The 15,800-nt window shown below is 42.5% G+C and overlaps 1 protein-coding gene across 2 annotated transcripts in view; it reads right to left on the minus strand.

The window, feature by feature from the left end:
- Positions 1–5,120: 5,120 nt before the first annotated feature.
- Positions 5,121–15,800, minus strand: part of tut1 (terminal uridylyl transferase 1, U6 snRNA-specific) — a 39,344-nt gene continuing 28,664 nt past the window's right edge. For both annotated transcript variants that reach the window (XM_085966325.1, XM_085966324.1), the window contains exons 8-10: positions 12,366–12,488; positions 9,804–9,896; positions 5,121–8,544 (exon numbers count right to left, since the gene is read on the minus strand). In XM_085966325.1, the coding sequence (XP_085822451.1) occupies positions 7,463–8,544; positions 9,804–9,896; positions 12,366–12,488 (1,298 nt within the window). In that variant the 3' untranslated portion in view covers positions 5,121–7,462. The remainder of the gene's footprint in view (positions 8,545–9,803; positions 9,897–12,365; positions 12,489–15,800) is intronic.

The following is a 15,800-nucleotide window of genomic DNA, read 5'->3' on the forward strand; positions in this document are numbered from 1 at the left end:
CCACTGTAATATATTTTCCCAGTCCACTTTAACCAAGTCTGCCTTCATACCTTTGTAATTACCTTTATTTAAGTTCAGGACACTAGTTTGAGACCTAGCTTTCTCACCCTCAAATTGAATTTGAAATTCTACTATGCTTTGATCACTCTTCCCAAGAGGATCCTTCACTTCAAGATCATTAGTTAATCCAGCCTTGTTACACATTACCAGATCTAAAATAGTCTTCTCCCTGGTTGATTCCACAACATATTGTTCCAAGAAACCATCCCTTCCACAAGTCTACCTTTGCCAATTTGTTTTGTCCAATCAATATGAAGATTAAAATCTCCCATGATTACAGCCGTACCTTTCTTACAAGCCTCTATTATTTCTTGATTTATTCTCGGTCCTACAGTGTGGCTACTGTTTGGGGGCCTGTAGACCACTCCCACCAGTGACTTTTTACCCTTATTATTTCTTATCTCTACCCAAACTGATTCTACGTCTTGATCTTCTAGGCCAATATCATTTCTCATTACTGCACTGATCTCAATCCCTTATTAACAGAGCTACACCATCTACTGGTAGCATATGCCATTTGAAGATGAAGATCTTGACAACTCATGTCACATCGTTAAACTTCTTCTTGCACTGCATCCATGTTCTTGGAGCAACACTCCTGGCATTGACCTCCGCTGCTACTTGCTCCCACTGGTCTCCTGTGCATCTGCCTGGAGGACTTCCTGCCCCCCTGCAGATACAGTACATCTATCGTTCTTTCCACTTCTTCCACCAAGACCTCCAGTGCAGTGTCTGAAAACTTTGGTGCACGCTCTCTCTCCTATGTTCAGCCGTTGCTCAAAGAATCACAGCACAGATTCAGTTTTCAAATGACTCCCACCACTTATCGCAGCCACAGCACACCATCCCTTTAAGAGGTGCAGGCTGCCTTTAAGTAGCGCTAGCCACTCATGATATCGAGCCCTCTGCTGATGCGTGCAGGCAATGAACAGCACAGGTGGCGCTGGCTGCACGCAGCAATCATATAAAGCAGCAGGCAGCACCAATTTACCGTTCTGCCTGAAACGCAATGAACGAGCGCAGGTTAATCGCGTCCGCGATCCCCACGCCCGTTTGAGGGTTGGCCAATTTCTCTCCCTTACTGTATAATAACGCCAGCGTACTACAATTGTTCAACTAGTTTGAGTAAGTCATCCTGATTTTTAACTCATCCAATTTTCCATTGATACCAAACTCAAGAGGGACAGTGAAATTGAAAGTTGCAGCTCAGAAATTACAGAATACAGTTGGACAAGATATATACCCAGGCAGGAAAATGACCGATAAACTTAATACAGATAGGTCTAAATTACTGCACATAGGAAGGATTCATGGACAACACACATACACCATGAACGGTGTTGAAATAGCGAAGGATGAGGTTGAAAGAGACTTCAGAATGGTTTTAGTAGATTTGTTGCTTAACACATCCAACCAATGCAAAGCAGCAATTAGCAAAGCCAATAGAATGTAAAATTACAGTCTGCAGTAGACTATAAGTTAGAGAAGGCCATGATTAAATGGTACAGTGCTTCAGTCAGACAGCAGCTTGAGTTTTGATCACCAAGAAACAAGGGAGAGATTCAAGCACTGGAGGCAGTGCAGAGGAGAGCCACAATGTCAGAGATCCGAGTTACAAGGAAAGACTAGAGAAACCTGGGCTTTTCAGCCTGCAAAGGCGGCATCCAAGAGGCAATAAGAATACGAGGCAGATAAGGGTATGGAAAAGGTAAATTCAGAATATTAACTCTATTGTGAGGTCATAGGAACACAGGTTGAAACAAGTAAAACATACATTTAAGACTGATAACAGCAAGTTTTTCTTCTGAGTGACCAACACATGAAATGGATTTCTAGATATACTGGAGGCAATTAGATGCTGCATTGGAGAGGAAAATGTAGGGTATTTCTGGATGGTCTTCCTCATCTGTAATCCTCTTGTGAGTTGCACAGTAATTGTTTTATGTACGACTCACATATGACATCTTCTAAGATTCAATCATTTTAATCCACAATTTGTCTTTTTATTTGGAGTATACGATACTTAATTCATTTTTCAAAGAGGTTTGGCATTTAATTCGTTAAGTTGCACCTGAGGTGCCTCAGTGAACTCCTGTTTTATGGTTTTCAGCAACTCTGGTTATTGAAGTAAACAGCATCACCAGAAGGGTTGTGCATGAAACACATTTACCTATTGCTCCCTTTAAACATCTCTCATGCCAGAGAAATAACATTCTAATGAGCACATCCTCTACCACATTCTGACATGATTCAGTCTGGTTATGCCTAGTAGTCCAGTGCATCTCAGTACAATTCTGCTCATCATATCTGGCAAGGTACCAAGCCAATCTTACCTTCACTCATCGCCTCCAAGTCTCCTCTTAGAGCAGCTAAACACAATTTTACTGAAAAGAATTATCAACTGCAGACTTCCTGCTTCTGTAACTGCAATCTTTAAGTCCATTGCCAAAGCTTTATTTTTAAATTTACGTTAATCCAACCTTCTTCTATCTTGCTGGTTTCAGTTGCCAGTTCTCTAAGAGATAATTGAAAATACAGCTCACATTCTCTTCCAACTCAAAACAGCAGTTCTTTGCCACTATGCTCTCTCTCTCTCTCTGTGGCTGCTTCGTAATCAGTGACTTGTTTTATTCATTATCCAATGCTATTCACTCTTCTATTGATTCCACTCCACATTTGTTACCTTCCTTCAGACCAGACATCCTCCGTGCACAAAATCTTTATTTCTTTCAGAGTTGACAGGCTAAATCACATTTTGATCTCTATACCTTTGACGAGGCATTGCAAACCTTATCTTTCAATTCTTCACAAAGTTCCTTCAATCCCACATTCAAGTTCTGCGCCAGTCTTCGTGTGGACTATTATGCAACGAGTTATGCTCCACACGTGAAGGTATTCAAGAAGGCAAGTTCATTATTGATTCTTTGAAGCAGCTCGCTTGTGTGCTGATGCTATAATATGAGGTGTACAGCATGAGTCAATGGCTAGGATTCCCCATGCATCAAATTGCTGATCTCCGCCAGGTCATAAAAGAGAAGCTCCAGAGGCCAGGCGCATCCCTAGCAAGAATTATGGAAAAAGTAACAGGCGAGTTACCTCAAGCATCTCCTACTGATCACGTGCAGAATTGCAGTGGCAGATGCAGTCAATTCAGCTTGGCACAGGCTAATGGGACTCATTTCCAAATCTTATTATTCCCTGTAATACTCATACCCACAATTATAAACACAAAAGGTTAATGTTACACAGGATATATAAAATCTTTGCATTCTATTGGCAGCAACTCTTACGCTTAGCTCTAATTTCTAACAATTATAGGGTAAGTTTACAATTTTCATGTTCCCGGTGAAATGCATTGCGCATTAGGAACGTGCGTTGGCATTTGGGCGCATGGCTGACTCATGAGCCCACGATCTTCCATTCACTCATTTTAATATTCAGAAATTGTAGGCCATCAAAGTCTGAATTCCAGTTATGTGGCCCCTGCATGTTACTTTGATAAAGATGAAAATTTACACCATAATTTTGTTTACCTTACCTGACCTATTAAATAGCATTTTTTTTTCTTGGGGGGTGGGGGGTTGGATGCAGGAGATTGGAAAGGGGGTTGGGTGTTAAGTCACCGCACAAGTGTACAGTGTAATTTTTGAGCTCCTTAACTGTTATTAAGCTCTATTTATTAAACATCAAAAACCCCACTGGACTCCCTTAAAGATATCTCCGCTGTAAAATAAAACTTGCATTTATATAGCGCCTTTAACATAGAAAAACATCCCACGGTGTTTCACAGCGGCATAATCATCTAAAATGGATGCTGGGCCAAACGAGATATTAGGAAGGATCACCAAAAGCATGGTCAAAGGGGTATGTTTTAAGGAGGGTCTTAAAAAGGAAAGAGAGGTGAAGAGGCAGAGGGCTTTAGGGAAGGAATTTCAGAGCATGGGGCATAGAAGACTGACGTCACAGCTTCCAATGTTGTGGCAAATGGGGAGGGGGATGCACAGAGGAATGGGGTGGTTATAGAGCTGGAGGATATTTACAGAGAAAGAGACGGGAAAGGCCAGAAGGGACTTTCATCATTCATTGTCCTTTTCAGTTGAGGGAAAATCATATCAGCAAACAGTAGCATCTTTTCAAGGTGAACAAGCTGAAGGAAATTCTCTCTCAATATTTAGCTGTATTCTGCTGCAAGCAGTATTCTGTGATATCAGGATAAGAGCAATACAGTCAGCAGCAAAGCAAAGTCATTTGCTGCTGGCCCCGAAGTCTGCTCCGCACACGGATCTCGCAATCCCTGTGTCAAGAACTTCGGGTTTTCTGACCTTCAATTTAACGGACTGTGATGGGGATCCCCTTGTTCGAACTGCTGTGACGTCAACAGGCTGTCTAAGCAGCCAATCAAAAGGCAGAATTCTCAAGAGACACCAAAAAAGGAAGTGAGTAAGCTCTTAAAATAGTTGAGAGAGCAAAAGAAAGATTGGGGCTCTCACACAGGGAAAAGGCAAACCTGAAATAAAGATGGACAAACATAAATAAATTTAAAAAATTAATTTTTGGAAAAGTTTCTTAAAAAATTTAATTTTTATTAAAATTGACAAATTTGACACTGCACAAAATTTAAATTAGTTTTTCAGGGCCCTAACATTTGTTTAGCAGTCAATACACTGTTAAAACCCCAGTTACACCTAATCCCTTTGAGTCTAACTTTTAGTGGGGAATTTAACAGCGTACTTACCGCGGAAGAGCCGATGTTTTCGTCAGTTTCAATGATTTGGCTGATTACACACACTGCCTGCTCGGGGGGGTGGGGGTCCACGGCGCAGCCTGTTTCAGAGCTGTCAATGACAGACATGCGCTAAACCCTGAAGTTGCGGTCAGTTTCAAAGGCAGAATGATGGCAAATGCTGCCAGTTCGCCGTCATTCCGACCGCAAATTCTGGGCCAATATTGTGAACAGCCAGACAGAAGCTAAATGTTCTGATCAGTGCAGCCTTGTTTAACAACATTCAATGGCTGGGGAGAGAAAATATAGGTAAGTAAAATATCAGCACCATAAAAGGTCAAGCATCAAAAAAAGTTTATTTTCAGAATTAACATTTAAGCAATTTAAAACATACTTTGTAGAAATCTAACAAATTTCAAACTATAAAAATACACACATATGTATAAAAGTTGAGAGCATCCACATTTCAAATGTCACACTTCCAAGTGTCAAAAACACGAGAGATCAAGATGTTCAAGCCATTTTATTCTGACATGGTGCCGGAAATATACATCCACCTTCTGACTTGCAAACTTCACTTACAAAACAGCAATTAAACTTTGTGCTCTTAAAGGCACAGGCCACCTTAAGCACACCTCCACTTTTAACAGCAGAATCCTGCATTGCAAGGTAGATGGTATAACCACCTTTCATTACAAAACAGTTCATCAAACTTACCAGGAGCAATACCACAGGATATCCACTACTATGTGTTCATTATAAAGCTGATGATTTCATTTTAAAGATGTGTATACGATGGGGCCTGGAATGCTAAACCCAAAGTGATTAAACATTCATCAGATCCACAATGTAATTCTGAGGATGGGAAAGTTCAAAATTAAAATGGCTGCAGAATTCCAGGAAACACGTGAATATAGATTTTCAGTGAATTCCATTTGTGTTTCACGCACTACATTTCAAAAGGTGTTAAATAAGCTTGTTCCAAATGTTTTCCGAATCATTCGTGCAATTGTCGAGTATGAAAAATGGTGATAATTGTAATCCTCAACAATGTTTAAAAAAAAAATTTACATGGCGTGATGATGCTCAGCAAGATTCCTCTCCTCTCCCAATATTGGCCACCTGTGTCCTATCCACCACCTACCAGTCCGAATGGGTTCCCCCGCTCTGACATGCACCCGCAGTAACTGCCATCGGACCCTTCAAACTCGATTACAGCCACAAAATCACCAAGTTTATGGAGCAGATTATTGCCCATTCCACACGAACAGCATCTTTTAATATGGATGACTACCCTCACACTCTGATGTTTTTCATGAAGGACATTCACACTGAAGAATTAATGATAGTGATATAATTAATCCAAGTTTGAGAAATAATTAGGAAGCGGGAGGAAGGAAGGCCACACATCACTTCCTTATCTCTAATAGTTTGCTCTGTCTTACAAGATTAGCTTTTTCCTGCATTGTTGTACTTATGCATCAATATAAAATGTTCAGATAGTGAGTATCAGCCAAATACCTGCTTATGGGCAAAATCCCAAATCCAATATTCTCAGTGATATTTGAAAACGTAACCGTTGACATATAAGCCGAGAATCTTTTTATTGATGCAAGAGTACAAGAGTCTGGAAAAAAACTTTCTTTGCCAGATCAGTACAAGAACAAAAGCAAACAAATCAGTACCAAGAAGCAGATAATCTACCGCAGAATGAAAATAGAAGGCTAGTCATGGAAAGAGCATTTACAGTGCCCAAAAACAGATCTTCACACAGGCAAAATTCACTGTTGATGAATCCGAGCGCAGTGTCACAAGCACATGTCCATAAACTGGAGAGAAGATTCCATTCCCATCTTGAAATGTAGTCTGTTAAATAAGCTCGAGATCCCCGTTAAGCTCAATCTTGCCAAGTCAGTAAAATCAGAAAGTCAATGTAGAAATCTCGGATGTTTCTCTCCATTAGAGGAAACACCTCGACTAGATTTCTCCCCGGATAACCCCAGCTCAGATCAGTTCACTGTGCAAAGGAAAGAAGCCACATACCATCATTCTTTGCTGCAGAAAGCTGGTGCAATAATGAGCTTCATCACCAGGGTCACCCCACTGCATTTTTGCTTTCCAATACAGATGTTTATTTTGATCCCTGGTTTAATAGTTATACAGGAAACTTTGGTTTATCCGGAGGTTGTATGTCCGGAAACCTCGATCTACCGGCAGAAATCAGGAGCCGTTTTGTTAGGTTTTTTTTCTTCTCGTGGCTTTGTTTTCAACAGTCGGGCTCTGGAAAGTCTCTCTGAAGCTGTTGCTAAGCTACAGAGACGCTTCCAAGGTACGGGCCGACTGGTTGCTAAGCAACAGTGTTTGTTGTCAGATACGGAGATGAAAACCTCCGTATGCTTCAACATTAACTTTGTATGTCCGGCAGTTTTGATAGATCGGCAACAGCTCGGTCCCGTCGGTGCCGGATATAACAAAGTTTCCTGTACTATTTATATGATAGATCTACTCCTGTTCAGATTTACTCAATGCTTTGCCAAGAAACACGCAACCTCATTGTACATTAGAGAAAAAAAGCTTTCAGTAATACTTCAGAGGTCAATTCAGTATTTTATAAAAAAATAGCTATTAAGAATGCAGACATATCAAATGCAACCACATCAATGCCACGTCCTTAAAGTTTTAGTCAGATTTCTCAAAGCATTTTTCAGTCATCTTAGGAACAAATGATTCTAGAAAATGAAAGAATTCCAGGAATAAAGTAGTATGTTGAATGGGGGTGACTCTGATCATAGTCCTTGTGTCTTCATTACCTCCAACCAGAAAGGCACTGAGTGTAAACATTATTAACGGGCTGGATTTATCCCCATTCTCTTCCTGCTGCAATATAGCTTCAGTAACTTTTGCTTCAACTTCCAAGGAACTGATAATCACACTAGTGTCTGCAGCAGATTCATTTGTTCTGTAATGGAGCTGACGTCTCACTTTTCTCCGTCCAAGCCATACTCTGCTCCAAACAGCACAGTGCCATGTCACTTCTCTCTGGTACTGGAGGGCTTCAATCTTTGCTTTTTTGGTGCTTGATGTTTCTGGTATCTCTTCCACAGGATACGGTCTCTTCAATCCAAAGTTGTCCTTCTCTTCCTCTTTGCTCCTAGTTCCACTAAAGCTATTAATCTTTACACCATCGGTTTGTACATGATTTCCCTCAGTACATGAACAACTACATTTAAGGACAGATTCCATCACATATAGAACAGCGTGACACACTTTGTCAAACCAGACTTCTCTGAAATCTGGACATCCATGCAATCTTTCCCTGGTTTGCTCAGAAAGGCACGACAGCTTGAAGGGAATAGTTAACATGTTCTCATCATGGCTCGATTCTTTGCCTGGACTACGATCCACTGCTGGAGAAGATGCAGGGGAACAGTCAGTGCTACTCAGAGGTTGAAACAATCTGACTATGCCCCAGATCTTCCCTTTGTTGGATTTTCTCTGATACTGCAGGCTACGACAGTACTTGGAGGCTTCATCCAATTGTCGCTTAAACTTTTGTCCTGTCCTTTCATTAATGTTTCCAGAAACATTGTGACTCAATTCAAACGGATCCTGGATATTAATTGGCCCAAGTCGGAGCTTTTTGTCTGATTCAGGACCAATAAAGTCAGTTACAAGATGAACTTTACCTTCCTTCAGTGAAATGACAGTTCCAGCGAAGTCAAACTGTGCATAAAATTTATAGAACTCTGTGAGAAGCACACCTGTCATGAAAAAATAAATTATTAGACATCCAGGGACAGATTTACAAATTCAGTGCAAAATTTAAACTTTTTTTTTAATTGCCCTTATCTAGATGAAGGTTTTAAGTGCTGGGGAAGGAAAAGTTTCCATTTCAGGCACCCACTATTAGCAACAAGCACAGTCAGGTGAAGCAGTTAGATGCAGAGTGAAGATGCCTCTAATCTGCTCCAACTTCAGATGATCATTCCTCCACTTTCCATACAAATCATTCTACGGTTGCTCGGAGTAAGACTGGCAATTAGTTCAAAATTAGCAGTTTTGTACTGGGGCTGGACGAAGATTACCGAAACACATTTCATGCAGGACCCCGACAGCCTGCAGGCAGAGCAGAACTTCATGCCATCAGTCTGGAATGGAGTCAAACCCAGGTCACAGAACTGAAGGGGCAGTGTTTAATTTTCTGGTCACCATTGACCAGAAACTTAACTGGACCAGCCACATAAACGCTGTGGCAACAAGAGCAGGTCAGAGGCTGGGTATTCTGCAGCGAGTGTCTCACCTCCTGACTCCCCAAAGCCTTTCCACCATCTACAAGGCACAAGTAAGGAGTGTGATGGAACACTCTCCACTTGCCTGGATGAGTGCAGCTCCAACAACACTCAAGATGCTCGACACCATCCAATACAAAGCAGCCCGCTTGATTGGCACCCCATCCACCACCTTAAACATTCACTCCCTCCACCACCGGTGTACCGTGGCTGCAGTGTGTACCATCCACAAGATGCACTGCAGCAACTCGCCAAGGCTTCTTCGGCAGCACCACCCAAACCCGCAACCTCTACCACCTAAAAGGACAAGGGCAGCAGGCACATGGGAACACCACCACCTCCAAGTTCCCCTTCAAGTCACACACCATCCTGACTTGGAAGTATATCGCCATTCCTTCATCGTCGCTGGGTCAAAATCCTGGAACTCCCTACCTAACAGCACTGTGGGAGTACCTTCACCACACGGACTGCAGCAGTTCAAGGCGGCGGCTCACCACCACCTTCTCGAGGGCAACAAATGTTGGCCTTGCCAGCGACGCCCACATCCCATGAACAAATATTAAAAGAAATTCACTGCACCACCCAGTCCCCCTAATTTCAAAGTTTTGAAAAACAAACAAGCAGCACTTTTCATTATGTACACATAATTATGTAACTAATATACTGCATTAAACTAAAAATGATTAAATATTTGTTTTAAAAATAAAAATCAGTAACAACTAAATACTTACATATTCTTTCAGAATTTGCACTTGGTTCAATTTTAGAGCGGTCACTTGGAAAAGTGCAGTCCCAGCCATCAATTATACACTGGTCTTCCTCACCTTAATAAAAAAATCCTCACATTAATTTCCACTTCACTAAAAGGTTGTACAGAACTTAAATATAGACATGAAAAATATGATTAAAGTTAAAACTTATATTACCTACAAGGTATGACAAATTGCAAGGTACAATATACATTTCTCCAAGATCAATTATCTACTGAAGCTAGGGGTATCTTCAGGGACTAACCCACCAAGTGTTCATTTTCCCCGATGCATGCCTGCCAAAATAAAAGTGCTCTAGTTTGGACGACCATTTCCGCTTTACCAGCCACAAATGCCTGATGGAGAATCTACATAAAATACCAATGCAACCATAAGACAGGTTTTTTTTGAGTGAGTTACAAAATGTTGTGCTATCCCAGCCTCATCAAAATGTTCCACATACTTTATGGAGTTAGGAGTACTTTGAGGGTATGCATCCTCCTCTGCAGACAACACTATCTTTTACCCACTCATCATCTCCCCTTTCCTGTGGGGTTTTTGTGCCTTAAAGGAATGTTTATTTGTTGTAAATTATGTATTAATTCTTTAAATGCTAGCCATTGCTTGTCTACCGTCATACCTTTTAATGTAGTTTCCCAATCTACCGTAGCCAACTTGCCCCTCATACCTACATAGTTTGCTTTGTTTAGATTTAAGACCCTAGTTTCGGATTTAACAAAATCACTTTCAAACTCAATATAAAATTATATCATATTATGGTCACTCTTCCCTAAAGGCCCCTTTACTACAAGGTTATTAATTAACCCTTTCTCATTGCACAATACTAGATCTAAAATAGCCTGTTCCCTAGTTGGTTCCTCAACATACTGATCTAGAAAACTATCTTGCATACAGTCCATGAACACGTCCTCCACACTATTACTGCAAATGTGGTTTGCCCAGTCTATATCTAGATTAAAGTCCCCCATGATTACTGTATTACCCTTGTTACATGCGCCTCTAATTTTCTGATTTATACTCTGCCCTACATTACAACTGCTATTTGGGGGCCTATAAACAACTCCCACCAATGTTTTCTGCCCCTTGCTGTTTCTTAGCTCCACCCAAACGGATTTTACTTCTTGATCCTTTCTCTCTACTGTCTTTATCCCATCCTTTATTATCGGGGCTACCCCTCCTCCTTTTCCATTTTGCCTATCTCTTCTAAAAGTTAGGTATCCTGGAATATTTAGTTCCCAACAAATGTTAAAAGAAATTCACTGCACCACCCAGTCCCCCTAATTTTAAAGTTTTGAAAAACAAACAAGCAGCACTTTTCATTATGTGCACACATAATTATGTAACTAATATTTAGTTGGCCACTTTGCAACCACATGGCTATTAGATCAAACCTGTTAATTTCTATGTGCATTATTAATTCATCTATTTTGTTGCGAATGCTTTGCACATTCAGATATAGTGCCTTTAGCTTTGACTTATTTCTATTTTTCCCTGAGGTCACCTTAGTCACTGATGCCTTATTAACTTGGTTACTCTCTCTGTCCCTTCCTGACCCACTCTTGCTTATTTTTACCCAAAACTCTACTCCGCTCTGGAGCCTTGACATTTCTCTCGCTGCTTTTAAATTTACTCTTTCCTGAATCCTCCCACCCTCCCTTCATTAGTTTAAAGCCCTGTTCTGATGAAAGGTCATCAACCTGAAACATTAGCCTTGTTTCTCTCCCCGCAAATGCTGACCTTTTGGGCGTTTCCAGCATTTTCTGGTTTTTATTTCAAATTTCCAGCATCCACAGTATTTTGCTTTTGTTCTCTTTTGTACTTCGTGTTTGGAGATGCTAAATGTTGTGCTCATCGAGGTAAGCAATGTTAGAATGTTTGCACCTACTGATAGTAACAAGCACCCTCAAGGTTAGGGAAGGCTCCTCCTACATTGCCTCAACAATATGCCTTACCCCCATCCTCAGAACGCTCCCCACTGCTTCAGTGTGACACTTCCACTTCCGTTGTAACCACTCTAAATAAGATTGCCCAATTAGTACTGTCTGATACGCAATTTTCTGCTCAATCTCATTTCGTGTAGGACCCTTGCAGCCAAAAAGAGAAGGCTTCCAGCCCAGCAGTCTGGGCTCAATTCAAATCCATCCCAGATTTGAAAAGACAATGCTCAAACACAACTTTGTTGTTCTTGTAGTACCATATTTCTACCAGAAAGTGGCACTGTTGTACTTTTATAAAAATGACCAGTTCAGCAAAACTACAAAGTGCAGGTTTAAAGTGCATCTGAAGAGGTGGTTCTGGGTTCTTGAAAGTATCGAGTAAAACATGAAGAACAAGAAATGAAATTCACTGTCCTCTAGAATTTTACTCAACTGAAGTAACTGCCAATAGTTAGGAAATTTTGAAACTTGTTTGGTTAACCCATTGAAAAATCTTTTGGTGATCTGTTGCAAACTTTACAACTTGTCTTTTAGCTGTATTTTAGTAGCAGTTTTGAGCACAAGTTCTGCTTTTTTATATCCATACCTGCAAGCTCTTTTAAATGGTTCACAGTAGGGAGAACTGGAGGCGTCCTGTTCTGAAGGAAGAACACAACTAAGAGAGTCACTGCATAATTATTCATCAATGGCCCCCCTCCAAAAGGATTTCCTGAGATAAAAGTGAAAAATAAATCATATGTAGCCAAAGAGATATAAGCAATTTTGTCAAACCACAATTTGAAGAGTTAAATAGCAGCCACAATGTTATTAGTTCACTAACAATGAAAAATCAGACTTTACAATATAAACAACCTGCAATTTTGCAGTATTCAATTGCAGAAATTCGGTATCGCCCCGTTTGGGGCGCAATTATCGGCTGGGCGCAAAGTTTAGCGCCTGGCGCTAATTATCGCCTCCGACTGCAAACTTGGCTTCTATCGCCCCTGGAGGTGATTGGAGCGCTAATCAGGCACTACACACCTCTCAAGGCGCTAACGCCAAGGAGCGAGGCGCTACTTCAGAGCACTAGTGAAGGTCATGTGATGTCAGTCAGCAATGGAACACAGACACACTGGCGCCGGCCAGTTCTTAAAGGAGGGTCGATCTTGCTCTCCATCCACACCCTGCTCATTGCAGCCTTGAATCTCGGCATGGAGAGACCCATACATCAATTCTGTTGGAAAGAACAATGGAGAGGCCCAGGGAAAGAGCTCAGAGTGCAGCCCCCATAGTCTCTTCTAAATCGATGCAAAGAAGATCAAATCAGAAATAACCTGCAAAGTGCTGCTCAGTACCCAAAACTCCTCAACACAGCTTTGAATATCTCCTGCAGTCTCCCTCTCTCACTCAGAATGTGTGGTGCAAAAATTTCGCCGACAAAAAAAGGCAAGAAGCGGTCACCTTTAAATAGCGCTCCCCCAGTCCCTTCCCGACTGCAAAACGCTCCCCTCAACCTGTCATTGCTAGTGGTCAGCGGTAAGACAGGGGGCGCCATTCAATATCCGGTCCGGGGTGCAACCGGGGCATTGCACACTTGACTGACGTCACAATCTGCCGGCGCAGGAGATCGCGGCGGTAGTGTTTAGCGCCGCCGCAAAATGTCTAGTCAATTTCGTGAGCGCGCAAACATCGCCGCGCACGGGCGCTAGTTGCTTTGCGCCCCATTAGCGCCCTCTTAAGGCGCTAATGGGAGGCGCAAACCAACCGAATTTTCCCCCCTAGATGTCTTCTCCATTTTCACCCCTTCATTCCCTTCCATTTTGGGACTACTTTCACCCTTTTTGTTTTTCCAGTGTCTTTTCACTGAGTGACTGACTGAGCGGTGTACCAGCCACCATTTTCTTACCTCTTTCAAGCTTTTTAAAAAAAAAAACTATTCACAGGCTCTTTAACCGTTTAACTACTTTTTAAGGCAGGAGTTAGTACATATTGTTAACCTGTTCTACCATTCCCTTCTCATTTGATTAGTCATATAAAAACAGCTTACTTATCTCCCAGCTTCTAGTTCTGATGAAAGGTTAACCAATCTTTTCTCTTCATAAAGACTAACAGACCTGCGGTGCAGTCCCAGCACTATCTATTGCTCACATTGTTGGGTGAATCTTTTAGCCTTTCGAGGTGAGGTTATCCACTTTGGTGGCAAAAACAGGAAGGCAGATTATTTGAATGGCAATAGATTGAGAGAAGGGGAAGTGCAAAGAGACCTGGGTGTTATTGTGCACCAGTCGCTGAAGGTAAGCATGCAGGTGCAGCAGGCAGTTAAAAAGGCAAATGGTATGTTGGCCTTCGTAGCAAGAGGGTTCGAGTACAGGAACAAGGATGTCTTGCTACAGTTGTACAGGGCCTTGGTGAGACCGCACCTTGAGTATTGTGTGCAGCTTTGGTCACCTTACCTGAGGAAGGACGTTCTTGCCATGGAGGGAGTGCAGCGAAGATTCACCAGGCTGATACCTGGAATGGCAGGAATGACGTATGAGGAGAGATTGTGTCGATTGGGCTTATACTCACTGGAGTTTAGAAGATTGAGAGGGGATCTCATCGAAACCTATAAAATTCTGGCAGGTCTGGACAGACTAGATGCAGGAAGGATGTTTCTGATGGCCGGGGAGTCCAGAACCAGGGGTCACAGTCTAAGGACAAGGGGTAAGCCATTTAGGACTGAAATGAGGAGGAATTTCTTCACCCAGAGAGTGGTGAACCTGTGGAATTCTCTGCCACAGAGGGCAGTGGAGGCCAGTTCATTAAATATATTCAAGAAAGAGTTGGATATATTTCTTGAGGCTAAAGGGATCAAGGGATATGGGGAGAAGGCAGGGACAGGGTACTGAATTTGGATGATCAGCCATGATTTCATTGAATGGCGGAGCAGGCTCGAAGGGCCGAATGGCCTACTCCTGCTCCTATTGTTGTGTATGTACCTTTAAGAGAATAACTGGTCTCAGACTGCAGTACCGGCAGTGACCACCCCTGTATAAAAGGCGCTAGTGAGCCTCTGTAGTTTCAGTTTCCCGATTGACTTCAATCAGTAAAGACTTGTTTTGTTCAACTCCTGCTGTCCGTGTCTCAATCATTCACAGACATAATACTGGCGACGAGCAGATACGAACTTACCTACAGTCTGCACCACCTCCTGGGATCCATTCCTGCAGCGAAGTGAGCATAGGACGAGGCCAGAAGGAAGAAGCAGTAGAAACGGGCGTCGACCGTGGGCATCCGCCCCTGTGTTAGCGGAGTTGAAGATTGCTGGAGAAGCTGTCGAAAGCGGGGCCTGGTTCCTGTCGACGGTGCTTCAGCTAATCGGGCTGGTGGCAGGTAGTACACTGATCCTTCCTGGGCTGCGGCGTTCGCGAACTCGAGCGGGTGGTTTGCAACAGGGCCGAGCAGCGTTGTCGGGAAGAGGAGAGAGAGAGGGTGGAGCACACAGGGCGCGGCCGGTGCTACGAAGCCGGGCTGCGTATAGACCCGAGAAGAGGGAGGCAAGAGTCCCACAGGGTTGTTCCACGACGGGAAAATAATTTTAAAAAGAAATATTAAACGCGCAAGAAACCGCGAGGAGCTGCAGGTTGCAATGGGAACCGCGGAAAGCAGCGCTAGCAACAGCGGGGAAGAAGGCAAATCGCGGGAGGCGCCATTTTAGATTTTCAAGATGCCGAAGACTGGCTGTATCACTGCCTTTGATAATACAATAGAGGACTGGACCACGTATGTGGAAAGAGTCGAGGTATATTGCGAGGCAAACGAAATAGCCGATGAAAAAAAGGCATCGGTATTGCTAAACTTAATGGGCGCTAGAACGTACAGCCTATTGCGGGACCTGATTACTCCAGCCAAACCGAAGGCGAAGAGTTTTAACGAAATTGTTGCTGTCCTACAGGAACACCTAAACCCTGCACCGCTGTTGATAGCAGAAAGATTTAAATTCCACAGGAGAACTCAGCATAAAGATGAGAGCAATGCCGAGTACCTTACGGAACTACGCAAG

The sequence above is a fragment of the Somniosus microcephalus genome, chromosome 24 (genome assembly GCF_052327205.1).
Source record: "Somniosus microcephalus isolate GS21.2 chromosome 24, FLI_Smic_1.0, whole genome shotgun sequence".
Lineage (NCBI taxonomy): Eukaryota > Metazoa > Chordata > Chondrichthyes > Squaliformes > Somniosidae > Somniosus > Somniosus microcephalus.